Source organism: Pristis pectinata, chromosome 10 (assembly GCF_009764475.1).
Source record: "Pristis pectinata isolate sPriPec2 chromosome 10, sPriPec2.1.pri, whole genome shotgun sequence".
Classification (NCBI taxonomy): domain Eukaryota; kingdom Metazoa; phylum Chordata; class Chondrichthyes; order Rhinopristiformes; family Pristidae; genus Pristis; species Pristis pectinata.
In genome coordinates, this window is record NC_067414.1 from 52,000,997 (window position 1) to 52,028,189 (window position 27,193).

General features: G+C 38.0%; 1 protein-coding gene across 1 annotated transcript in view; it reads left to right on the forward strand.

Annotated features, from left to right (window-relative positions):
- Window positions 1-1,526: 1,526 nt before the first annotated feature.
- moxd1 (monooxygenase, DBH-like 1) overlaps window positions 1,527-27,193 on the forward strand; it is a 53,886-nt gene continuing 28,219 nt past the window's right edge. The window contains exons 1-4 of the mRNA XM_052024793.1: window positions 1,527-1,823; window positions 9,514-9,663; window positions 17,673-17,840; window positions 17,998-18,081. Coding sequence (XP_051880753.1) covers window positions 1,527-1,823; window positions 9,514-9,663; window positions 17,673-17,840; window positions 17,998-18,081 — 699 coding nt within the window. The remainder of the gene's footprint in view (window positions 1,824-9,513; window positions 9,664-17,672; window positions 17,841-17,997; window positions 18,082-27,193) is intronic.

Sequence of the window (27,193 nt, forward strand, 5' to 3'; positions counted from 1 at the left end):
CTTTCCATTTGGCTTTGTGCCAAGAACCTTTTCCTGAATATGTTTGTGGATGTTTTTACTACTTGTTGTGAAGAAATTCTTCCTAACATCCACTCTAAATGGCCAAATTCTAATTTTAATGTTTTGCCCCATGTTGGATTCTTCCACCAGAGCAAACAATTTCTATCTACTGTATCATAAACACTTCAGTTAGAACATCAATTAATTTTATAGAATGCTCTCCTAATCTAATCCTTTAATCCTTGTATTGATCTGGTGAATTTATTGCAACCCTGCATTGAAAGGTAATAAACTGGAAACTCTTAGTTCTGCATCGGCTTTGAGATCACAGGAAGCAAAGTCTCAACAAAAAGATTTAACGATATGAGGAGTGAAATATATAATGGAATCCAGGACTCAGAAGTCTAATGTTGCACATAGGTCTCAAGTTTTTGAGCAAATTTTCATATTTAAATTACAATAGACTTTAACATTTGTCTAGTGTACCAGAGAACTTTACTAGGGGTTGTTCTAATGAGCGAAGCACCAGACTTTAGAAGAAAAACAATGGGTTACATGGAGTCAATTGTTCATTTATACATCTAACAGCTGCGGGCGCATAGTGAAGTCATTGTTTATGTGCAGAGATATGGGCTATTCCAGATATCAATGGGAATTCTGAAGACGACGGGACCGAAGGTTTCAGTAGTCTGTGGCAGGAAAATTGTGATCGCAAAGGGGCAAAGAATTTCAGAAACAGACTACTTTCTTTTAAAAAAAACACTAATGTAGTATGTTGTTCAGATTTTTGATTTCCATATTATTCTTTTCACATTCAATAACAACAATAACCTAAAATAATTTTAAAAATCAATGCAGAATACTATGAGTATTGATATTAATACACAATTCTGTTACTTGTTTCAGTATCCGGACCGGGTTACCTGTTCTCTGGTGGCTAGGAGTTACGTTTCCAGCCACATTTTATGCGAGTTTGAAGGAACGCCTACCTATTTAGCTTCTATCTGCATACACGAACTGACTATTTGAACCTGTCAGTCAAAGCCGAATGCCTGGGAAGTGCAGGAGCCAGGGCAAGTGCTGAGTTTGACAGGAGTCACAGAGTGGGCATGCCCGCGTCTGCCCGGCGACACAGTGATTCGCGGGGCAAGCCCTGCCTTTGCTGACACCGTCTCTCCCTCACAGGGGACGGGCTTTAAAGAGAGAAGCAGACTTCTTGTCGGATTCCAGTCACGCACGGCCACTGGCTGGGCGCGGGGGACCAGTGGGGCTCCGAAACTTCCCCCAGCTCGGTCGATCTGTCCCCGGCCTGAAACCCCAGCGAGAGCCGGACGGGCGGACGTCGCGCCGCCCGGCCAGAGGCGGGTCCATTCGCGCTGCAGCCGCACATGCTGCCGCTTGAGGACCCATAAACGCCAAGAGGAAAGGGATGCTTGCCGCTCTTGGGGGCTAACCATCGTGCGAACGCTTGTCCCTCTTGACTTGAAGGTACTTTCAAAATCGCGTGTGAGAGTTGAGCGAGGGGCATGGTGCCCAGCTGCCTCTGGTGCCTTGTTTTGGCGGCTGCGCTGCTGCTGATGTTGGTCCCGGGCGCAGCTGCAGCCGCCGCGGGCACCTGGGCGCGGAGAACCTACCGCCACCACGCCGTGCTGGACGCCAACGGCAAGTACCACCTCAGGTGGCAGCGCGACAACACCAGCATCACCTTCGAGGTGGAAGTAGAAACCAGGGGCTACGTTGGATTTGGGATCTCCCCAACGGGATCCATGGCTCAGTCCGACATGGTGATTGGAGGAGTTGCAAATGGACGCCCTTATCTCAAGGTAAGGAGTGTCAACCCAACCCCGCGTGGGCAGGTGCAAACACGTTCCCGCGGCTCAAACATTAGCTTAGTTCGACGTGCAGGCATTTTCCCGCGGATTTGTTTGCCAGAAATTTAAACCGGTTTACTTTTCCAACTCTTGGATTTGTTTGAATCCCTATTGCGTTGGTCTCTATTGAATGCCTGAAGTGTAAAACCCGTGAAACCATCATGTGATTGAATGTGGCCCTGTTGCTAAGAAGGGGAGGTTAGATCAGTAGCTGCCCAGTTGGTAGCACTCTCGTTTTGGAGTCAGAAGGTACCTACTTGTTGTTCAATATAACACAGGGACTGCGTGTGAAAAGAAAAATACTAGGTAGACATCTCTATGTAGAACTAGGAGGTAGTATGTTTCAGATCAGCTATTAAAATGAGGCCTTGTCTGCTCTCCAGGCCGATGTGAAAAGTTATTTGAGGGAGTTATCCCTGTTATCCAGGCCAATATTTATCACTCAAGTAGCATACAAAAAATAATTTATTTGGCCATTTTCATGTTTGTGGGAGCTTGAGTGCAAATTGGCAGCTTTGTTGTCAATCACCACAGTGCCAATGGATCACCAAGTATTGTGTTGGCTTTAAAATGCATAACCTGAAAGATTATATTGCAAATGTTTATATTTTGTTTTAATTTCCATTCACTAAATAAAAATCAAAAGTGATGTCTGAGTATTATTCCACTGCCTTTCCATCCTGGAGTTTAATGTCCGTAAAGCACTCAACCAGATAGTGTAAAATTACCATTTTATATTTGAGAAGGCTATTTCTATTGTATTCACCAGCAATACCCAAGGATTCAATAACATTTGCAAATAAGGATTGTGTTCACTCTTTTCAAGCTTAAGGCATCCATAATACAAAACTTTGGAACTTGGGCAACAAATGTATTTTTCTTTACAAATGGAAGGCCTGATCTGGCAAGACAATTCCACAGGAAAATATGGCCACAAGTTCAAAACTCTATGAAAAGAATAAAGATATATATATATATTAGCACACTAACTTACAATGAGGCAGATGGGGGGGGGTGAAAAGGTTAGTCAAAAATGATTTGACAACAGAAGGAGAAGGGGTCGTCATGCATGGACTAAGAAGGTCTTATGTTTACGTGATCTTAGTTATTCAAAAATTCTTCAAGGACCCTGTATAAATTACAGGTGACCATTTTATGGTAAATATTAATGTTTGTGTGTGTATATAAATCTGATTATAAAGGCTGGCATGTATGAACCACTCTGCATAACTGGTGTTCAGGTTCTACAAGACTTGGATTAGACATCAGATTTAAATTTTCTTAGAGTACAGGATAATTTTGATCAGTAGTCATGATGGTTAAGAAGTTGGTCTTTCCTGGCTTGGCAGATAATTTCTTTGCAACGTTGTTACAGGCTGGTCTTCAAAATCTAAATACAAACTAATCAATCATCTACTGATTTGCACACATATCAAGAGGAAATAGTGTTTTAGAGGCATGCAGTATTAAGGGATATGGGATGGGCCTGGGATAACGGAGAATATAACCAAGGTAGAGGAGGTTGTGGGAAAGGATGACACATTTGTCACTGTCTGTTCCTCTGCTCAATAGGATGCTGGGATGGTTTACTTCTGAGCAAGAAGAATTGGAAATGAAGAATCAGTTTCTAATTATGTGGTTGGTGGAGAGACCACAGAAAATTTGATCGGGAAGGGGTGTGGGTGAGTGGTTGGTTGGTGCTGATTGTTGAAATACTGCTTGAGAAAGATCCTGGGCAGTGAATTATGCTGTTGTAGGGAAGTGTTCTGGTGAGGATGCAGTGAGGTAGGAACTGAAACTATGATGCATCTGCAAGGCAGGGGACTGGAATACTGACCAACAACCAGATGAATGGTGCTTATTAGAGGGTACGAAAGAGGTGGTAGCAAAATGTTAGTCACTGTGAAGCTGCTGATGTTGGCTGACAATTGCAAAGTGGAAATGTTGTTAAGTAATCTTAAGTAAAGGGGAGTTTGTAGGATGGGAGAACCTCCCAAAATATGGTTTGATAGTACCTAATTGGCATACTTAGGGGAAAAAGATTATTTAGCTGCATTCTACTCATAGAGAATAGCAACACTGGTGCATTTTTAGAAGTGGATGGGGCATCAGCTTGGGGAGGAAATGCAGAAGGTGATTTTGGCAAGAGGCGTGAGAGAGGAACAGGAATGTGAGTTATAACATTTTCCCTATAAAGGGAAAGGACCTGAATGGATTAGTCACTGCAAACTGCATTGCTTCATACAGTAAGATGGAAATAGAAATTGCCAGGAGAGGGGAGCATATAGGTAAGGAAGAGAAATGAACACTGACCAAAACACTTGACATATTTTGTTAAAATCCATTGTTTTGAAATATTTGAGTGGCTCTGTAGGAGACTAAAAGAATTAAAATGCTCACAATTCAACTTCAATCAAACTCAAAACACCTTCTTCACCATTACCTCTCAGTTTAATTTCCAGCAAAATTAGACCTTAACTTTTACCCTGCAATGCCATTTTTTTGGATGCCAGCCAGTCGACAAAGTCTCCAATATGGTGGCCAAGTATCACATGCATTTTTCACTGTGCTCCAACCGTATTGAGAATGATAAAATATCATGATGCCGTTGCCATGTCTGAAGTAGGCGTCAAGACTTTTCGATGTGTAAATTAAGGGCCTGGCAGATATTTGAAGCAAGGTTTATTTGCTCTGAGGCAGTTTGGGAAAACAAGACCTGAGAACAGTATATGTTTCAATTAAGTCACCTCTCATTCTTCTAAACTTCAAGGAGCAAGGGTCCAATCTGCTTAATCTATTCGTATAAATGCAAGAGTGGTTCTCCTAGTCCTATAAATCAATGAATGTGAAGAAATGCTGTTCATAGTCCCATACATTGGAGAACGATTTGGACATTTAGAACAAAAATGAGAAAAGATTTCTTCATCTAGAGCATGGTGAACATCTGGAATTTTCTACCTAAGTGGGCTTGGAGGCCCAGTCACTGAGTATATTCAAGGCAGAAAATTATAGATTTTTAAATATTTAGAAATATGGGATTATTGCTGGAAAGTGGTACTGAGGCAAAAGATCAGCCTTGATCCTATTAAATTGTGGAACAGGCATGAAGGACTGAATGGTTTGTTGTTTCTATTTCTTACGTTAAGGTGCATGAGTCCTATTTATCAGAGGAAGTTCAGAAGTATTTCCATTTATTGGAGGGTATCAGGAGTGCTTGTCCTAATCACTGAAATGACTTGAAGTGCAAGAGCTCTTCATCATCCTACGTATTTGAGGAGGTGTAGGGCGGTTCTTCTCATAGCCCCAAGTAACAGCAGTGATTTAGGAGTTCTGTTCCTGTGTATAAGATGCAGGATTGCTGTTCCCATTCCTACATATTAGATGCTTTTCCTGGTTCCTTATGTCAGAGAAGATGCTGGAATGCTTCATTTGATCCTGTATGTCAGAGGATATTTGGGAGTGCTTTTACCCTTCCGATATATCAGAGGAGGCTCAATGGAACTTCACTCCGTCCCATGCATAGGAAGAATTTCTTGCTCTGTGTTTCCCTTTTCTCCATATAGTTTTTATTCAACATTTATAATTACACATATTTATGATTGTGAATTCCTATCCTCATTAGGAGAGGCATAACACCAGTTTTAAAATTTAATCTATATATATGAGGAATGCAAACCACTGCTGCTATCATCTTAACTAGACTACCATTCTTCCTCTTCAGCCTTCAGTTTTCTAATGCCCTTCCCTGCACTTTCTCTCTCTGCTTTTTACTTGGCTTACCAGTGTTTTTTTTCAATCTTGGGATAAAATCTTCAAATTTTTGACACAGTTCTTCACTGATTTGTTTTGATATTGCCCACAACTTTCAGCTTTAAATTTCCAGTGTTTCCCTTGACCGAGAACACTTGCCACATTGTGAGAATACTTTCAACTTGAACCATAAGTTTTGACTTCTTTTATTGCACAGTCCTGTTTGTTTTAACATAGTTAAGCAATTCAGCATGAAAAATGTGCTGTGCAAAATTCTATGATTGATGAAGGCTTTTGACAATTTTTGTTGCAAGTCAAGTTGGCATCTATCAGAAATGGCATGCTCAATTGTCCATGCCAGTTCAGTTCCACACTATCAAATTCCATTAATGTATTGGTTCAGTGTAATTTTTTTTACTAAATATAAGCAAAATTTAAACTATATATCTTAATGATATTTTAGATATTCTATGTAACAAGAATTAATAAACAGTTACATATGTAATATTGACATTTAGCAGTACTGAAATTAATCTAAAACATTTACTTAAAACATGAATTAAAAGCAATAGTTCAAATCAAGGAAATTTTTAGTAAGAAATTAATACTTGAAAGTTGTTCTTTTAGCTGTAATGAAAGTATGTTATAACTTTGTTCTAAAGATTGGTGCTCAAAAGATAGTTTTGAAATTGGATGACATGTAAATAGGTTTGACCTCAAATGGCTAGCCTAGTATAAAGCATTAAGTTGTTAAAATAAATTATAAGCCCTGTAAGAGCCAAAATCTAGTAGTCGAGTACTTGCTGGGATATAAGAGAGAAATGAATTACAACGTAATATTGAAGGCTGGAGCTATGCCTTAATATACAATATAGAATTTAAAAAGTGGTAAATGCTTTCATGAAATCTTAATTGATACGTTATTGTCTTCTGAGAAACTTCTTCCAAGAAGAGTTTATAGTAGCATTGCAAACTCTCAAGAAAAATTGTAAAGATATGAAAATCTAAATATCATGGATCAAGGTCCTGTTCCTAATAATAATATGCATTTAATTTAATGAAACTTCCAAAGATGCTTTGTGATGTTTATTAAACAGAATTTGACATAAAGCCACATGTGAAATTGGACATTTTATCAAACATTTCATTTAATGGAGTGCTTAAAGGAGGAAAAACAAGTTGAGAGCTGGGAAAGTTTTTTTGAGCATGGCTTGGGGGCCGGTGGTGGAGAAGATCCAGAGCTTGAAGCCTAGCCAAATGAAAGCACAGCCATCAGTGATGGAGGTATTAAAATTGGGATGCATAATTGGCCATGTACACAGACATATGAGAAAGTTGTAGGGTTGGAGGAGATTGAAGGATAAGGGATGAGTGGGACCATGGAAAGTGTGACGTCATAATCTAGCATAAAAGTAATATATAAACCTTGAATTGTTTTAAGTTTCAACCATTTAAGAATTGTATTATTCTTTCAACTATAGAAATACATTATGTTACATTATTTGTAAAGGTCCTTTGTATATAGATATCTTTATTAGTCACAGGTACATCGAAACACACAGTGCAATGCGTCTTTTGTGTAGAGTGTTCTGGGGGCAGCCTGCAAGTGTCGCCACGCTTCTGGCGCCAACATAGCATGCCCCCAACTCCTAACCTGTACGTGTTTGGAATGTGGGAGGAAACCGGAGCACCCGGAGGAAACCCACGCAGACACAGGGAGAAGGTACAAACTCCTTACAGACAGACAGTGGCCAGAATTGAAACCGGGTCGCTGGTGCTGTAATAGCGTTACTCTAACCGCTACACTACCGTGCCTGCCTGTGTTCATCTGACAGCCCTGCAGAAACCTGAAGAATTATAATTGCTGATTGTGCCATATGACATTCTTTGTTGTGTCAGGGATGAAGTAGTTAAAATATTATTCAGTAGTGCTATGTGGATTTTGGGCAGTTTGTTGATCAGATCAAAAATACTAATTTGGAGCAAAAGTGAAAGTAGAATGCATTTTCATTGTACGCTTCTTGATAGACCACACAAAATGCAGTGTGGACAGTCTGTCAACCTCCATTGAATTTCCTTTGAGGTGCTCCTGCATAAAGCCATTGTAGAATTGCAGAAGAATGGGATCCTTTTTGAAGAAGTATTTTTTAGCTGGTACACTTTAACATTATATTTTATTTTCATTTAAGCACATATCATGGGGCAGAGGAAGTTGCTCCTATTTTGTCACCAGTAGGTTATAGTCTCTTCATTTAATTATTCCTCTTGCTAAATCAAAGTTATAAATGACAAACCTAGCCAGGCAGCCCATATCTCTAATAATTAAGACTTTGGCATATTTTAGAATGAATGAAAGCCATAAACAATGGACTGAGCAGTGCTTGTATTTGCTGAAGTTTTAAAGTATGATTATGTTCACAGTTTGTATTGATTTGACCAGCATGCAGGAGAGCAAAATATTGAACATCTGGTTTAAGCTGAAATGAAGCTGCAAAGAACAGATCAACATGGATGAAAGAAAGTGTTCATTGTGAGAGAAAATAGCAGGTTGATGTGGACATCGTAAGAATGAGGGGAAAGATTTAAATAAAATAACAAGGGAAAGAAATTAATTACATTGTTTCAATTGTAAAATAATATTGGATTTACTGTGACTTGGAGAGGTGTAATAAAGTGGTTACATAAATACTGAAAATACTAAGGTAGCATAATATTAGTTTTCTAAAAAGGCCAGTTTTTGTTTAGAATTTATGATTGTTTCAATGAGTAAAATTCCAGAAGCATGAGAATTAAAATAAAATAAAAATTATATTAGAAATATTCTGGAAAAATTAATCGCTTGGAAAAATTAAATATAGTTGTATTTTATTAAAATGTAATTTTTCCAGTAAATATTAACAATTTGCCTTCTGGGAGGTTGTTTCGAATCAATCTTGGAGAAATTGAAACTGAACGATAAATGCATCCTATCCATCTTCAATTTCCTGTATTTGTATTTTTAACTTTTTGTCTTTGACTTATAGGAAGGTGGTGAAATAACATACAGCTGAAATCACTTTGCAGCCTAACCAATTTGTCAAGAATAGATATGCTTAGAAAAATATGTAAACACCAAGAGAAACAGAACCAACACTCTCCAGCAGGCATGAAAATAACAACCCAAAAAAAGATCAGAAAAGATAATTATGATGAAGAAAGACTTTTAATGTATAGATTTAGATACACAAAGTATTATGCTCAACATCCTATCTTTTATATTTTATTATAATTGTATTTCATATCCTTCTTTTGCACCAGTAATGTTCACAAATTTACCAGCAGAGTTATCACCTCATTGGTGAAAACTCTTCAAGAGAAAAATGCAATATGAAGATCAAGTTGACAATGTAAGAGGAAAAAAAAAGAATGTTTATACACATATATGTTCTTTCTTGCAACAATTTGAATTTTGGAGTCAGCTTGAGGAGCTTGGGTTGAACACTAACAAGAATCAGAGTTTAATTATTTGGGAAAATAATGGACTATATATTAACTCTGTATTTTAACTCCATATATTACACACCTTTCCATCTCCTATTTTTTGTATTTGCCAGCAATACATTAATTTATATTCCATAACCTAATAGCACTTGCTGGAAGTATATTTTTGGAATATGTGGATATGCAACCCATGATTTTCTATCGCTGATTGTAGTGAATGGCAAGTCGTGCAGAGGACACCAAAAGTCCTTAGCCAAATGTTTATCAGTGAAAGTATCAGATCATTAAATTATTCTGTCTTGTTGATTTGAATTGTAGACAGATCCACAGCATAATCTGTTTTACCTAAGTGTAAAATTTCTATAGAATTGTATCACAATATTGCAGTTTATCATTATTTGTTTTTTGATAGGATTATAATACTTTGAACTTTGATGGAATACTGAATAAGGATTACCGTCAAGATTATCATCTTGAGTATGGCATGGAAAATAGTACACATACAGTCATTGCCTTCTCAAGAGATTTGAATACTTGTGACTATCAAGATAAGATTATAACGGTAAGATTTTTCGTTCTATCTTTTAACTGTACTTCATGTGATCTTACAGTAGTGAACAAAACTACAATCGTAGCATGGGAAAATTTTGTATGTGGAATTACTGTACTATATATCAAAATTTTAAATCTTTTTTGTATTTTGGATAGTAGAAATCAAAATTCTCGCATATCTACTTATTTTCATTGATTAGGATCTGTGAAAATCATGACTTTAAATTTCCTCTACCTGAATCATAATTTTTAAGAGAATCTTGCCTACTGTGAGGACTACTGGGGAAAAAAAAACCTTCTCAATTCCTTATTGGGTTTAAGATGATGATTTTCAGCTGCCAATAGTATGGAGGAAATAAAATGCTTTAGCTTAGAACTTGGACCCATTCATTCCAGTTTTTACGTGCAAAAAGTGCATAAGTTTTGTTTTTAGATTGTCACTAATTGACCTGTAAATGATCATTAGTGCAACTGAGAAGTTGGCCTGCAGATATCAGGGCATAAATCACCTTAGCACTGCTGACGTTTGCTGGGCATCAGTTGTGCAGCTAATGACATTGAAGGTCCTGCAGTGCACACTTTTGCCACTGCTGGCAGAAACTGGAGCTTTTGGGGTAAACCTAAGGCAATTATTATTAACTCACATTGTGCAGGGTTTGGGAATGGGACATCAATTAAAGTTTCTGCACTGTTGTATCAATTTCCTACATACATCTCCCAGGCTTGCCATTTCAGTCATCAGCACAATATTAAAAAAATTACTGTACCATCTTTCACTAATTGTGGCTCTTTTTTAAACAATCAGTTGTGACTTGCATGCAGCAGTGATTGGGCAACTGATCAGCTTGGGGCCATTTATGTCTTGGAAGTCAATCGTGCTAGTCCATCATGAGAGGAGGAACAGTGTGGGCAGAGGTGGTGCGCAGACACTGGAGAGCCTATGTTCCCCACTCTCCCTCCTCTTATGCAGCAGTTTGTGCTGCTATACAGTTGAGTGCTGTTTTGAAAGTCTGTTAAGTGGCGATTTGCTTCCCGGGAGTCAGCATGGCAAACTCTGTAAAGGTTCCGTTAGAAATGAATAAAACCCTGTTTTAGCACAGGAATTTGTGCTATGGTGCTACTTTTCCTCCATTTTTGGTCTATTTTTCAGATCAGATTGGCCATAACTGTGATACAGACCATGTGCTTAGTACACTCAAAAGCGGGTGAACTCCTATTTCTAGGTAATTGTGTGCTATTCATAGCATACTTTCCCACTTAGCATTTTCTTGTCAGGAAACTTAAATGAAGAGACTGTAATGTGTATAAGTTATTAATATAGCTTGTAAATAGCTGAGGCCCCAGCACTGATCCCCGAGGCACTCTACTCCAACTTGAAAATGGTGCATTTATTCAAATCCTTTGTTTTCTGCCTGTTAATCAATCCTCTCTCTACAACCACAGGAACCCTTGCCTTATTCTATAACCTATTATGTGGTCCTCTGTCAAATGCCTTTAGGATATCCACAGGCTCCACAGTATCCTGCTAGTTACATCCTTAAAGAATGCTAATAATCTTTTTAACACAGCTCTTGTTTTATAAAATCATCTTGTACCCCCCCCCCCAAGTGTTGTGTTTACACTTTCCTTTAATAATGGATTCCAGCATTTTCCCAACAACTGATACAAGGTAAATGGCATGTAATTTCCAATCTTCTCTCTCTCATTTCTAGAATAGCAGTGTAAATTATGCTGCTTTCCAGCCAGTTAGAACCTGAATTTCAGAAGTTGACAATTATTGCACTTTCTCTGCAGCCATGTCTTTTAGAATCTTAGGAAGCAAAACGTATTCTGTTTTCCAAAATAAAAATAGAAAATTCTGGAAATACTCAGCATTTCGGTCATATCTGTAGGAAGATCTGCTGCGTGACCTGATTACTTCCAGCGTCTGCAGCATTTTTGATCTTCATATTCTATTTTCTCCCTCTTTATCAACTTTTTCAGTCACTCATTTCTGTTTCCTAAAATTCTTCCAATCCTCAGTGCTATTACTATTCTTTGTAACTTTGTACATTTTTTTTCAAGCTAGTACTGTCTTTAATTATCCACGGATGGACCGTTTTTCCCATGGAGTCTTTATTTCTCAATGGAATGCACAGACATTGAGAATAATGAATTATTTCTTTAAATTTCTGCACTGCTTATCTACCATCATACCTTTTATTCTACTTTCCAAATCTTTCCCCAACTGGCTGTTTATTACTTTGTAATTGGCTTTATTTAAGTGTTAGACTCTAGTTCCAAATTCACATTTGCCAATAAATGTGGGTGACAAATATCAAAAAGCAAAAAAAAATGCAGAATGTTGGGACTTTGAAATAAAAACAAAAAATGGTGGAAATACACAGCAGACCTGACAGCATTTGTGAAGAGAGAAAGTTATGGATACACCAGCATTGTCTGTGTACTGCAGCTCCATAACTAAGGTTGAAGTGAGCTTGGTTCTGAAGTGTAGGTGACATGGGTTGAACAGTTTCCCAGTTGTTCTGTAGATTAACTCCAATGAGAAGCTTGTTGGAGAAGCTTGTTGGAGAAGAGGTACATCATTGCAATATGACTTATTGAAAAAGATACTAGCCTTGCTTGAGATTGGGCCTGCTTTTGACCCACTGGTCAAGATCATCCTTGGAGATCAGTTCTTCAGGGCAGCCACACTTGAGAAATGTGCTCCACAGTGTCACTTGATTGACAGAACAAAAGGCTCTTATGAGGTCAAAATATGCTATGAATAGTGGTTGACGCTGCTCCCTGCATTTCTCTTGGAATTGACACAATATCCATTGTGCCTCTAGACAGGTGTAATTTACACTGTGATTTGGTGAGCAGCTGTTCATCCATGGGGAAGAGGAGGTTGCAGAGGACCCTGTCGATGACTTTCCTTATGGCAGACAGCAGGGAGACTCCTCTGTGGTCAGATGTGTCTCCTTTCTTAGAAAAGGTTACAATTACAACATCTCCAAAGTCACCTGGCATGTCTTTCTCTTGGATGTGGAGACAAGATTGTGAACAACAGCTAATAACTGATAACATTTGTGTATGCTTTTTAATGTTGAAATATTCAACTCTGACAACAGTCTGACTTTTCAGTGCCTTTTGATCTAGTCATGGACGTGGAGAGGTGGTAGTGGGGTGCATTTAGGATACTGTCTTATTGATGAGATGCTAGCATGCGATGATCTTTTCATTGAAATGTAAATTAATTGGAAAAAAGATTCTTCGAAGCCATAATGAAATATTATGGCTGATGCAAGATAAGGAAAGTAATGCGAGAAACTATTGGAGATCTGTGTAGTACATTGTCATTAACCTAACTTGTTTGATAAAAGGCTGGTGAAGACTAGCATTTTAATGAACTTTTAAGTTTAATAAACCAAAGAATGACTTTTAAAGCTTTGTTATTATCCATGTTTAACTGAAAATCCCAAAAAAAAAAACTATAATTAACCTGAAGTATTATGAATTAATTGTTCTGTTTGGAAAATGTCCTTAGTAAATTTTGCTGATCACAAATCAAAATATCAGTTAAGAACTATTTCTTTTACACGTATCTCTTACTACACTCTTCATTGGAAGGAAATAATTCTGTCACTCATGATGCAGTTGTAATAATGCTCCTTTCATACTTCTCAGGCTACTAATGAGTCATTAACTTTACAAATGAGAAACATTTCATTCTTCCAGCTGTGGATGCTTCAATCATTTTCAGTAATGGCTCACTGTTATTACTGAATGGCTTGTTCAATTAGCAAGGACACAGGGGTCGTAATAGACTGCATGATAGAGAAACAGGAGGACCTATTCTTCTGCACTACAGCACCCTAAGATTGTGCTCTGAAGACAGTCAAGCACAAGTGAACTGCATCTTTGTTATTTTCAATAGTTGGAGGTCCAGAAGAAGTTGCAGACTTGAAAAAAGGCTATTACTATTAAGTAGCAATGAAGGACATGTATAAAAATAATGGATATATATCAGCAGCTTTTTCATAAACTTGATATGATCTAAAGTTCTGTTACCTGTATCCTTACTCATACCAACCTCCTTCACACATCAACGCTGTGCTTGCTGACCTATTCAGTGCACCACAGAAAAGATTGTAAATTGTGTTGCTAACGTGCACAAAAACAAATGTCACATATGCCACCAAAATCTTCCTCCCATAGCCAAGTGTCCCTGAAAAAGGTCATTTTTGCATGATTTAATCTGCAAATGATTTAATCTTGTAAATTATGCAAAGCAGCAATTCCAACAAATACTTGGGTAATTTAAATCTTAAATCTAGTTCCTGTAAACATCCTCTTAAACCACATTCTTAAAGCTCTTTCACAGATACGTAAGCCATACTGCAAATTGCACATGTTCCTAAGAGTTAAAATGGGATGTATGGTTTACTTAATCGTTCAAACTTTAATCTACTACATTTTGCAAACTTAAGTGCTTACACAACATTAAGCTGCAGATTGGTAACTTGCACGTAATCTTCAAACTTGAAACTTCTCTATGCTATTTCTCTTTCAGATCAAGATAGCACATTATAACTGGAAGTAATCTCACATGGGAGTGGGGGCTGGGTACTTTTTAAATGGAAATGCATTCTTGAGGTTGAAAGTTTCGAGAGAGTGGGAACACTTCCCTTATGATCTTGGCGCAAATCATCCTCCTAACACCTTCTAGCGTTATTCATTTCATCTTACTCGGGCTCAAACAAGCCAGCACAACCCAAGTGCCTATTGTTGTGCAAGTACTATTGCAAAAGATATTTTGCTGCCAGCAATTTAGCATTTGGCAATGTACAACAGCAATAAACAAGACTTATTTCACTATCACTGCATGCAGAAACAATTTTATGGTGCTAGTGAGAAGAATGAGCCATTAATATGCTATTTCTTTCCAGTGGCTGGAAAACGCCATTCACCTGCGCATGCATGATAGAGCTGAGCATCTTGTGACTCATCAATGGGATTATATAAGATGGTTACATAAAAAAAAACATCAATAATATTCTGATCTTTGGGAAATCCAAAAAGCTGTATCATTTTTCTGTCTATTTTCCAAGGGTTGAGTTAGCACTGCTGAATTGTATCCTTGTCAATCAGAATAAAAACTGAAAATGCTGGAAATAATCAGTGATCAGGCAGCTGGAAATAATCAGTGATCAGTGGAGAGTCAACCTTTCATCAAAACTGGGAAAAGTTAGAAATTCGCCCCACCTGTAGTAGAATCCGTGGGTCCCACATTGGCCTCAACAGCTACCTCAGAGGAAGCAAGCCCCCCTTGATCCCAAGGGGCTGCCTCTGTATGTGAGAGAGAGAGAGAAAATATATGTAAATACTGCATGGTCTGTGGCTGATTTATTGAATTTTTACAGTGTTTATTAATGGTATATTTGCTGCTTAAGAAATTTTAAATGATTGTTGTTACTGCTCATTCATAATTGGATGAACATAAGCAATAAAAGTAGGAGTAGGCCATTTGGCCCCTTGTGCCTGCTCTGCCACTCATTGACATCATGGCTTATCTTTTAGCTCAGTGTTACTTTCCTGCACTATCCCTATTTCCCTTGATTCCCTTAGTATCTGAAAATCTATTAATCTCCAATTTGAACACACTTGGTGATTGAGCCTCCAAAGCCCTCTTGGGGAGTGAATTCCAAACAGTCACCATCCTCTGGGTGAAGAAATTCTTTCTGTCCTGAAATGCTGGCCCATTATTTTATTGTGACCCCTGTTTCTAGATGCTCCAACCAAGGGTAATATCAACTCTGTACCTACTTTCTCAAGCCGTGTAAGAATTATGGCTGCTTCAAAAGTTCACTCCCCCATCCACCCCCCCACCCCATTTTTCTAAACTCAAGAGAGTACAGACCTACCTAGGCTGTTTAATTTCCCCATGTATGACAAACCCATCATCCAAGAAATCAGTTAGGTACACCACAGCATATCCTGTTTAGTGAGTATATCCTTCCTTGGGTTGGGATGTCAGACCTATACACCGTATTCCCATCGGGGTTCTATATAACTTGAGCAATAGGTCTGTACTCTTGTAATGAAGGTGCCTTCCTAACTGCTTGATGAACCTGCATGTTAACTTTAATGTACAAGGATACCCAGATCACTCTGAATATAAACACCATCTAATTTCTCTCCATTTAAAAAAAAAATACTCTGCCTTTTAAATTTTTTCTACTAAAATGGATTACTTCCCATTTTTCCATGTTATATCCCATCTGCCACATTCTTATCCATCCACGTTGCTTGTCATTATTTCACGAAGCCTCTCAGCATTTTCCTCACAGTCCAACTGCACCTAGTTTTCTATCATCAGAAAAATTGGATACATTACACTTAATCCCTTTATGTAAATGAAACGAAAAACTGGTAGATGCTGGAAATCTAAAATAAAAAATGATAAGTGCTGGAAACACTCAGCAGGTCACGCAATGTCTGTAGAAGAGAAATAGATAAGAGTTAACATTTAAGGTCAGTGACAGTTTGTAAGAAATGGAAAAGTTCTGACATAGGTTCTCTGACTTGAAACATTAACTCTGTTGCTCTTTGCATAGTTGTTCCCTGACCTGGGTGTTTCCAGCATTTTCCCTTTATCCAAATGATTGATTATAGATTTTGAATTAATCCTTGCAAAAACCCAAGTGTTACAGACTGTTAATATAAAATGACTCACTTATTCCTAATCTCTGTGTTCTGCTTCAATCTTCAATCTACACCAGTATTTTACCTCGCATATGCCCTAATTTTGTTTAATAACCTCTCATGTAGCAGCTTATCAAAGGCCTTCTGAAAATCCAAAAACGCCACATCAATTGGTTTGCCTTTACCTGTTCTGCTGGTTAAAAAGTTCTAATATGATTTCCCTTTCATAAATCTGCATTGACTCAGCCCTGTCCTTATTGCTTCCTTAACTAAATGGTAAAATGATGGTAAAGTACCTTACTTGGCCTTGTACTAAAATTTTATTTTAAGAAAAGTATGTCTTTTGAGGAAGGAGAAGGAAAATGTAACGACATAAGATAAAAAAACAAAGAATAGGCCAAGTACTCTCTTTAGAAAGCTAAGGAAAAAGAATCAAATGGCATTTATATGTCATGCTTTATATTGCCTGAAATGATACAAAACACCATAGCCTGAGCAGACTTCAAAAGTAGTTTTAGTTATGTGGGGTTATTGTGACTGCCAGTATGTGCACATCATGGGATCTGTTTTGATGAAGGCCTTTTTTGGTGAATTGATTTGGATAGACCTGAATACCATAATGTCATGGATTTCTTTTTACATCTGTTGTAACAGAGATTCAGAGGGTTGATTTACCATTGCAACCAATTTCAGTTATTTAATCCTGACTTATAATTGTATTTCAAATAAACCAAACATTTCTGCACCTTGTTACCTTATTCATTGGTTTATTATTGCCATGTATTATTCTTTTTGAGGAAAGGCATTTTTGAAAGTGGTTCTAAAGTTACTTTCCACTAATATCCATTTATATGCTTAACTTGGTTCGATGGAATCCTCTTGATATGATAAATTTAGCAAGATTTTGGATTTGATATGTTATATATTTGAAGTCCACTTTATTCATCTTGCTATTTATCAAATGATAGGTTTCTTTAACTGTTTCCTCTATATCATCTCATTCTCCTGTGTTTTTTTTCCTCTCAGTCTTGTTGATATTATTTTGCCAACTTATTCTCTGGAGTTGGGGTTAGGGTCGATACTTGGATCATATTTTGAGGGCCTGTGCCTTTACTGTAGACTCAGTGTGTCCAAAATTCTACCATTCGAGCTATGAACTCCAAATTCCACTCACTTGATCAGTCTTCTGTATTAACAGATGAAACTTGAAAAAGAACTAGTGAATAATTTAACTCTTAAAGGTACTAGAAGTAATCACATTACATTCAATTAAATTGTTTAGTGTATCATTGAAAGATCTAAAGTTTGACTTTGTTCATTTCTTGTGGTTAGGATAACACTGTTAGGGTGATTTGGGCCTATCATCCTGATGATGTGGGGCAAGATGGTCCACAGTATCACTCATCAAACCGTGGAAGGAAAAGTCTTCATTTGTTGAACCCCGATATGGACACTTCTATCCCTAGTGATGTACTTACATTCAACATAAGACATAATAACGTAAGTACACAACAGATTTAAAAACATCTATTTTAGGACTATAATTCACATATAAATATTATAATTTGATTTTCTGTTTTCTCTTCCCTTGCAAAAGTATATACCTCATTTATAGAAGAACATATTTTAATAGTTGATTTTATTTTGTTCAAGACAGGTCTTGATACCTAAAAAGGACACAACTTACTGGTGTCAAATCTTTAAGCTGCCAACCTTGACAAAAAAACATCATGTAATAAGGGTGAGTAATGCAACTATAATTTTTTTTATTTCCAGCATGTTAAAATAAGAAGCAATAATTTTAACAACTTGCCATAACCCTGGACTACAGGGCAGTGGAGGCTGAATCCTGGAGTATTCTGTTCATATTTCCTATTTCTTTGCATCTGACATTCAACAGGTTACTGTTCAAATCTCTCCTATACATCTAACTGAATTAAGGGCTTGCACTGAATTCTTTGTGTGAAATTCAAGATAATGCATGGGAGAAGCATGTGGCTTTCTGAAGAATTGACATGTTGGCTGGTTATCCTTTGGAGTGGGTTTGCAGTTGGGAGCAAAATTAAAAATTAGTACTATGTGTTCAAATATGTTGCAAATCACAATGCATAACTTCTGTAGAATTCTTAGCAAGCAATGTAGAACAGTGAAGACCAAAAGGTTAATTCAATTTAAGCAAGTGTTCCAATCCAACAGAGGGAATAATATATTGTCAAAGGCGCCGCCTTTTGGATTAAACATTGAAACTAACATCTCTCAGATTAATGTAAAAGATGCTATGTTACTATTTCATAGATGAATTTCCTGATGATACTTACTCCTCAACCACCAGGATTGAAGCAAATGATAGAGTCTTTAACATCATATTTATGGGACTGTGCTGTGGCAAATTAGCTGCAGTGTTCTATATTACAATAGTGTCTACATATCAAACAGTATTTCTCTGGCTGCAAAGTGCTTTGAAAACATGTAAATAAAGACATTATTTTTCCTTTTAGTCTTTTCAACAAGGAAACAATAAAATAAATGAAACATAACTAGGCTTATGATTCAACCTGTGTCTTGTCATTTTCATTCTTGTGTTCAATTTGTAGTTATCTGAGCAAGTTCAGTGTCTGAGTGATATCACGGACTTTGACTTCAAAACAATGGCTGTGGAAAGTACCTTTCCTGCAACTAAAAAGAACAGTGTTAAAATTACAGCAGAGTGAATGTGTTGTTTACATCTGTGGAAATGTTCAACTATTATATATTCCTTTTTGGGAAGGCAGGATTCAAATTGGTTCTTTAAAAATGTTTTAACTGCATGACTTTCTTACTCTGCATTTTCCAGTAATTTATTCCACCAGTACCATGTCATTGATATATCTGTGCTTAAATAATCGACAACAGACCAGAGACAAGATCGATCATTCATTCCTAACCATCTTAGAGCTATCTCTCTCTCAGGTTTGGTAGCAATTCTTTTATATCCCTTTAACTCGATTTTGTTTTGTTTCAGCTCAGTACTTTAATTGTTTGCATTTCACATCTGTTTTGTCCCACTTTGAATTTTCTCTTACACTCTCCTAACCTGTTTTTGGTTTGAGGTAGATGCAAAGATCTTGTGGAATTCCTCATGCCTTCAGACAGCTAGAGTAAAGTAGAAGTCTAGAGGAATGATTAGATTTGTTCGGAAGGTAGGATGTACACACCTAGCATTAGCCAAGAGATGGGACCTGGGACTCCTCCAGACCAAATTTTTACTATGTCAGAAGAAATATACTTTTGCTATCTATCCTTGGAGGTTTTTCTCCAGATGGATAATGGAGTCATCTTGTAAACTTCCATCCTACCCTGATTCCCCCCTCTCTCCAAGTCCCCAGTGCACATCTCCTTCCACCTGCTTCATTGTAAGAGGCATGGAGTCATACAGCATGGAAACAGGCCATTTGGCCCACCACATCTGCATCTGTTTAATCCCATCTTCCAGCACTTGGGCTATAGCCTTCTATATTCTCTCAGGCACACTCTATGTGGAAAAAGGTCCCCCTTCGATCCCCTCTAAATCTTTTATGCTGAATATATATCCTCCAATTTTATCTGCTGTTGATATGGGGAAAAGTTTTCCTGCAGTCTACCCTACCCATATCCCTCATAATTTTATATACCTCAAAACATGTCCCCTTTTAACCACCACCCCCCCCCCCACCTACTCCAGGAAAAACAGACCTAGCCTATCCACTCTCTCCTCCTAACTGAAGCAGTCCAATCCCAGGCAACATCCTGCTGAATCTCCTCTGCACTCCCACCAGCTCTTTCATGTCTTTCCTCTAGTATGGTAACCAGACCTTGAATTTTCAAAATATTTTTCCACTTTACCTACAAGGGTTTTAATAAAAGTCAGATGGTAGGTAACAATAGGAGAGGCAAAATAGTAGCTAGCAGCAAGAGAAATCAAGATCACATTGTGCTTTAGTTACTAAGTGGAAAGGTTAATGGCAGTACAAGTCATTTAAGGGTTAAGTTGAGTGAAGCAATCGGAAAATGGCAGAATGCTTCATGCAGGTTTCTTCGATGGGCAATTCTTTAGCTTCAGGCAGAACTTTCAGATCCTCTTGATTGTTAGAAATGTTAATGGAATTTTGATTTAATTGACACAATCTATTTATTACTTGAATATGTTTAGTCTTCATTGAGTATCGCCAACAGTATGTAGACTTCAGTAAAAAGTGTGTTTGAAGAAATACTGTGTGTGGGGGGGGGGGCGGTGTTAAGTGGGGGATGAAATGGATTTCACTTCAGTAATTTGTTCATTAGTATATCACCATAACATTAAAAATATGGAAGGAGTTAAGTTATGTATTTTCAAATTGTCACATAGTTTTAATATCATGGTGACATTTTCTGGCAACTACTTAAGCAATTGGTTTTGGTATTGGTTTATTATTGTCATATGTACCAAGATACAGTGAAAACCTTTTGTTTGCATGCCATCTAGTCAGATTATGCCACACATAAGTACATCATCAGAAAAATAGAATGCTGAACATAGTGTTGCAGCTACAGAGGAAGTGCAATACAGGTAAACAAATGAAGTACAAGGGCCATGACGAAGTAGATTGGCAGATCAAGAATTCATCTTCAGTGTATGAAGGGTCTGTTAAAGAGTCTGATAGGACTGGGATAGAAGCTGTCTGTGAGTCTGGTGGTATGTGTTTTCAAGCTTTTGTATCTCTGCCTGATGGGAGAGGTGAGAAGGGGAGAATACTGTGGGAAAAATAAGAAAAGGAAAAATTTGAACATGGGTGGCATGTGAGTCTGTTGTTTGGAAAGGCTGAAGATAAAGGGCATACAGAATTTTTAAATTGAAGTAAAGCAGCTGGAGGACCTCAGCTCAGCTCAGGCCTGGCAGGGCATAATCTTGCCGTACTTGGAGAGCTGGGGCAACATGCCACAGAGCTACTGCAGTGGAGGCAGTGACGCTCTGCTGCAAGAGGAGCTGCTCAAAGTTCCCTGGTGAGCCTTGGATCACTCTCAAGAGGCAGACACCAGTTCTGAAATGCCTGCGGTCGCCTGAGGCACTGGGGACAGTGTACAATATACACTGATGTCATGAGATGCAACAGCACACATCATCTGATGTTAGGGAAAATCTGGCCACATGAAGACGGAGCCAACCATTGAGCAATGGGTCATCAGTCTGGCCACTTTCTGCTGCAATATGTAGTATCAAAGACTTGGAAGATGTGTGCCTGGTAATCACAAATGCTATAGTTCTTTTCTGGTGCTTGGCAGAGACCTGCAGAAAGTCCAGAATTCCATTGCTGAAGAGGCTGTAGACAGGACCCAGGCTGTGGTGCTGGTAAACAGATGGCCCAGCAAGTGCCTTGGGTAAGGATTCTTCAAGTGCACATTGAGGAAGACATCACAGCAATCATTGTGCGTCAGCTGCTTGTCAAGAGAGAAAAAGGTTACTCTTTTGTGCAGTTAATAAGACCATAAGACAAGTCATTTTTCTTCTCTAATGATTCAGGCAAATTATTTTGGGAAGGTTTATCTTCCATAAGCCTCCTTCAAGCAGTGTTCAGAGAAGTGCAATAGATTTGAATATGAGACTTGGTATCTAAGTTATGAAACTATATTTAAAATCAAATTTGTCTTTGTTGGTGACAGGTTCAAAATAGGTATAATACTTGTCCTTAAAACTGACAGACTTGGATAACGAAAGCTAGGACTGAGAGCCAACAGCTGAAGCTCCAGTTGCGTGCCATTAGCAGCCCTAATGTGACCACACAATACTGGATTAAAACTCACATATCTGGTTGCTAGTAGCAACTCAACTATTAGACCATTGAATGTTTCCAGCATTGGACTTTTTCAAAAATCTAGCAGAAGAACACAAAGAATCTCAGTCTAAGAAGTTTTGAGACAGCACACTGCAAAGACAGTGCTTGTATTATTGGGAAGTTTGTAAGAGGATAACAGATTAATCATGTAAGATCAACACCTCTGTGATCCTTAACATTATACTTGCCGCAAATCATACTGTGTTAATTTTAATAATTCTACTTTGTTTCAGGATGGGGGATACCTATTTCCAGCTATGATTTATGAGAGTTTCGGAAATGAATAATCATTCAAAAATTTATGCCTGCATATTCTGACAAATAGTTTCCTTAGATTGTTGTACAAGGACTAGATTGATTACTTAAATAGAAATGATGATTCATTCCTTTTTTTTGCTGTTTTGGAGCATAATTCGGGGGGACGATATAGTGTATAAAAAGACCATTGTGCATGAAACAAGAACATAGAACAAAATTGTTGACAACTTACGGAAGACTGTTAGGTTGTCTGCCACTGTGATTAGATTAAAACTTTACCCTGATATCTTTTGATTTTGTGTGATTGCTAAAGGAACTAGAGATTAGCTGTAGCCAAATAATGATTGCTTGAATTAAAGTCCAAGAGACTAGATAATAAATGCAAGCATTGACAGGGGTCTTCACAGCATGAGGGGTGGGGGGAAACATGATTCACCCAATAACAGCAATTCTTGTGCTGAAATTGGTTATGTGTTCTCCATATCTTTGATTTAGATTTGGGTTTTTCAAAAGTGAATCACTTATTTAAATAGTTTCACTCTTATTCTTTGAAAATGTAGTGGGATCTTTTAATGACCATCTGATCAGGCAGATGGGACCCCAGTTTAACATGTATTCCATCAGTATATTACTTTTTCAACACTGCACTTAAGTATTGTACTGCCCTAAAGCATCCAATGTTATATTTTGAGCAATCCCATAGAAAATCACAAAGCAACCCTCCAAGCTGAATGGTATATGACATGTTCAATTTGCTGCTTCTGCATCAAACTATTATTGTGGATTGTTTATAACTTATAACAGCTGTTTGAATTTTATTTCATTGACTCAACTAGCCAAACTTTGCAGGTCACTTTGCAAAGGTTTCAAACTTCAGGAATTCCATATCAGTGCCATCAAATCTCAGTGCTAATCCCAATGGTTACCAAAGGCTAGGGCCGTCCACCAATGCTCTAAATATGGCAGGATGGCTCCTGGTTGTTGCTAAGCACAATATTCTCAGGATATTACTGCTGAATATCAGGACTGAGCAAGCTGAGAGTGAATTGTAGTTGAAATCGTGCTGCTGTGGGAGAGCAGTTTGCACTCTTCAGGTAGTTGTAGGCTTGACCTATGGAGTAATATCAAGGAGCAATTTGTGCCACCTTCACACTATTGCCACCTTATTATGTTTTGTGAGGGAAGAAACTAGTGGCTCTTTAAACATTTTAAAATTTCAGTTTGAGCAGTAAACACATTTTTTTAAAAAAATTATAGAATTTTTCACTTTTGCCTTTTGGTTGTGGGTTTAGGAGTTGGTTTCATTTCAGTGATACTTGAGATTTCCTGCTCCACCTCTCCATAATTTCTGTTTAACCACTCACAAACTTTATCAGCCATTAAATTTCTTAACTTTAAAATGCCTCTCTTCAGAGTTCATAAATGTACTTAGAGTTTTATATTAAACTGTATATCTTGAGATCTGTTTCTGTGGTCCTTGAGACATCATCACTTTCTCTCCTTCAGAGAGCTCGCTCTCATAAGATAAGATATCTTTATTAGTCACATGTACATCGAAACACACAGTGAAATGCATCTTTTGCATAGTGTTCTAGGGGTAGCCAACATAGCATGCCCACAACTTCCTAACCTGTAGGTCTTTTGGAATGTGGGAGGAAACTGGAGCACCTGGAGGAAACCCACGAAGACACGGGGAGAACGTACAAACTCCTTACAGACAGTGGCCAGAATTGAACCTGGGTCGCTGGCGCTGTAAAGCATTATGCTAACCGCTACACCACCGTGCCTGCCCTGATCACTTCCTTGATGGCATTGCTGTATGTCCTAAATCATTGATGCAATGTGAGGTGTTCTTCTGCATTCACCATTATTGTCTCTCCTGCTCACAAACTGATAACAACTGTTCTTTCTGCCTTTTTTTTTGAGCTAAGCTTCTGCTGTCCCTGGAAATACTAATGTGTAGATCTCATTCTATCTTTGGTCCTTTTCCTGCTGGGCTAAGGCTCCAGACAGATTTAGTGTCAGATCATTCCTTTGAAGCTATTTTAATACATTTTAATAAATAATAGTTCCCTTCCAGGGCCCCAAAGCCAGTTTGTGGCAAGTGTACACTGCACACACGTCCAATGAGTTTGATGGATATCTTGATTATACTTCAGTCACATTGTTAGAATTTTAAAATATTATAACTATCCTTCCTGTTTCCTGACCTAGTTCTGCCTTTTTTACACCTTCCATTCCATTTGCCTCTGCTTTTTCTTGTCCCCATCTCACCATTCTTTTCTTGCTCCACTGCTCCTGGTTGCCCCTGCTGGTTTATTTGCTTGCTGTTCTGCTTTAATGTATACTTTTTTCAACCTTGCTTTTCTCAGCTTTCCCCACTCTAACCTTACTTCAATTTATTTTGTCTTTATTTATTCATTCTTTATTTACCCTTGAGAAGGTGGTGGTCAGTTATCTTTGTAAATTGTTGCAATCCTTCTGGTGAAAGTATTCCTACAGTGCTGTTGGGTAGGAAGTTCTAGGATTTAGCCTGATTGACGATGAAGAATTAATAATAAATTTCCAAGTCAGGATGGTGTATGACTTGGAGAGAACCTTCAGGCAGTTGTGTTCCTACGCACCTGTTGCCCTTGACCTTTGGTTGTAGGTTTGGGAGGTGTTATTGGAGCAGCGTAGGTGAATAATTGCAGTGCATTTTATAGATGGTGCACACTGCAGCCATTATATGCCAGTTGGGTGAGGGAGTGAATGTTTAGGAAGGTGAGTAAGGTGCCAGTTAAGTAGATTGTTTTGTGTCAACTTTCTTGAGCATTGTTAGAATTGCACTAATCTAGGCACGTGGAGAGCATTCTGACTTGTGTATGGGACACATTGACCCAAAAGGAGTCTAGAGGACAGGGTGAATCATAATTAATTAATTAACCCTATAGTTAAACTTTGTCAACCACACTGAATAGCAGTAGTCCAGGAGTGTTACTCTGTGGGCCACTGAAATGCTAAATTCTCAATCCGTTTCCTCCTTCCATTTTTAACCAATGCAGTATTACCTGTTAATATGAACATGACCATTCAAGATAACTAATAAGTAACTTTACAATTCCCACAATAAGCATTGATAACCTCTGTATCATTTCCAATGTTCCATTGTAATATTTCAGTATGGGGTACTAGGGGGACCATTTACATTAACTGGTTTACATTTTACTTGATTTACCTGATTTATTATTTTTATTGATGAGTTCTTCACAGTATGGTTCAAAGAGCTCACTTGCAATCACTTTTCTTCATTTGCTGCAGTTTTCAAGACTAACTGTTCAGTGGAAAAAGAACTCATGGCTGCCATGATTTATGCAGCTTTTGAGTTACCCCTTCCCCGATTCTAACTGCTGTCAATAATCACAATATAAGTAGAAAATACTGCCTTAAGGTAAAATGGTGTTTTTCAGGGTGCACCTTTTTCTAGAAAGTGAGTTTAACCACATAAAATCTGTTTATGTAGACATAATTAAAATGGGAAAAATCCATGGTATTGTTGCTATGGGTCTGTTAAATGGGAAGAGAACAGTGGCTCAGCCGTTCAGTTTTGTAGCTTCTGTTGTTTATTTGGGGGACTGAACATATTGTTGCATGAGTCACACTGGCTGGAACTTTGACCAGTTAGAAAGTGCACAGAATGAAAGATTGAGTTGTCTAAAGTTGGAGAATTTGGTATTAAGTTCTGCAGGCTGCAATGTACCCAGATGGAAGATGAAGGTTAGTTTTCAAGCTTGCATTGTTTGTACAGTGCAGGAGGCCACAGCCAGAAAGGTCAGTGGGAGTGGGATTATAAATTCAAGTGTCACTTTTGTTTTATTCACCTTTAGTGTTTTCTCTTTCCTTTCTAGTCTTTGATAAGGTGTTAGCCACTTTGATTCACCATCCCACTCACACTGTCAATCCAGAAAGCATTTGATAGAGTACCACGTAAAAAGTTGCTGCACAAAATAAGAGCATATGAATTGGGGGTTAAATGTGGAAAGTGGATTGGCTAACTAACAAAACGGACTTGGGATAAATGTATCATTTTCAGTTTGGTAGCCAGTAACTAGTAGTGTGCCACAGGGATGACTGCTGGGTCCTCAACCATTTATAATCTATATTAGTGACTTGGACGAAGGGACTGAGTGTATTGCAGCCAAGTTTACTCATGATGTAAAGAGAGGTCAGTTAGTAAGTTGTGAGGAGGAGAAAAAGACCCTGCAACATGATAGAGATAGCTTAAATGGTTGTGCAAGAAGTTGGCAGGTTGAGTTTAATGTGGGAAAATGTGAGGTTATCAACTTTGGAAGGAAAAATGAAAAAGCAAATTATTATTAGATTGGAGTGACATCACCAAATGTTGCAGTGCAAAGGGGTCTTAGAGCATAAAACTCACGAAGCTCTAAATCCTGGAACTCTTTACCCAATAGCCTTGTGGAAGTACCTTTATCAGAAGGACTGAAGCAGTTCCATAGATGGCTCACCAGCACCTTAGGGGATTGGCAATAAATTCTTCTTTTGCCAGTGAAGCCCAGATCCCAAAATTGAATTAATTAAGAAAAAAGATTGATCAACAATTTCTTGGAGGTTAGTTGGTGATTGATTTCCACTGGCTGCTGCTTCTATGATTCTAGAGAGTTTTGTGTTAAAATGCACAGGGAGCAATGTGGCAGGTATTGAAGAAGTTTGTCTAATTTCATGTCTTTTGTAAGAACCAGCTGGTTCCAAGCATAGGTGCAGCATGAC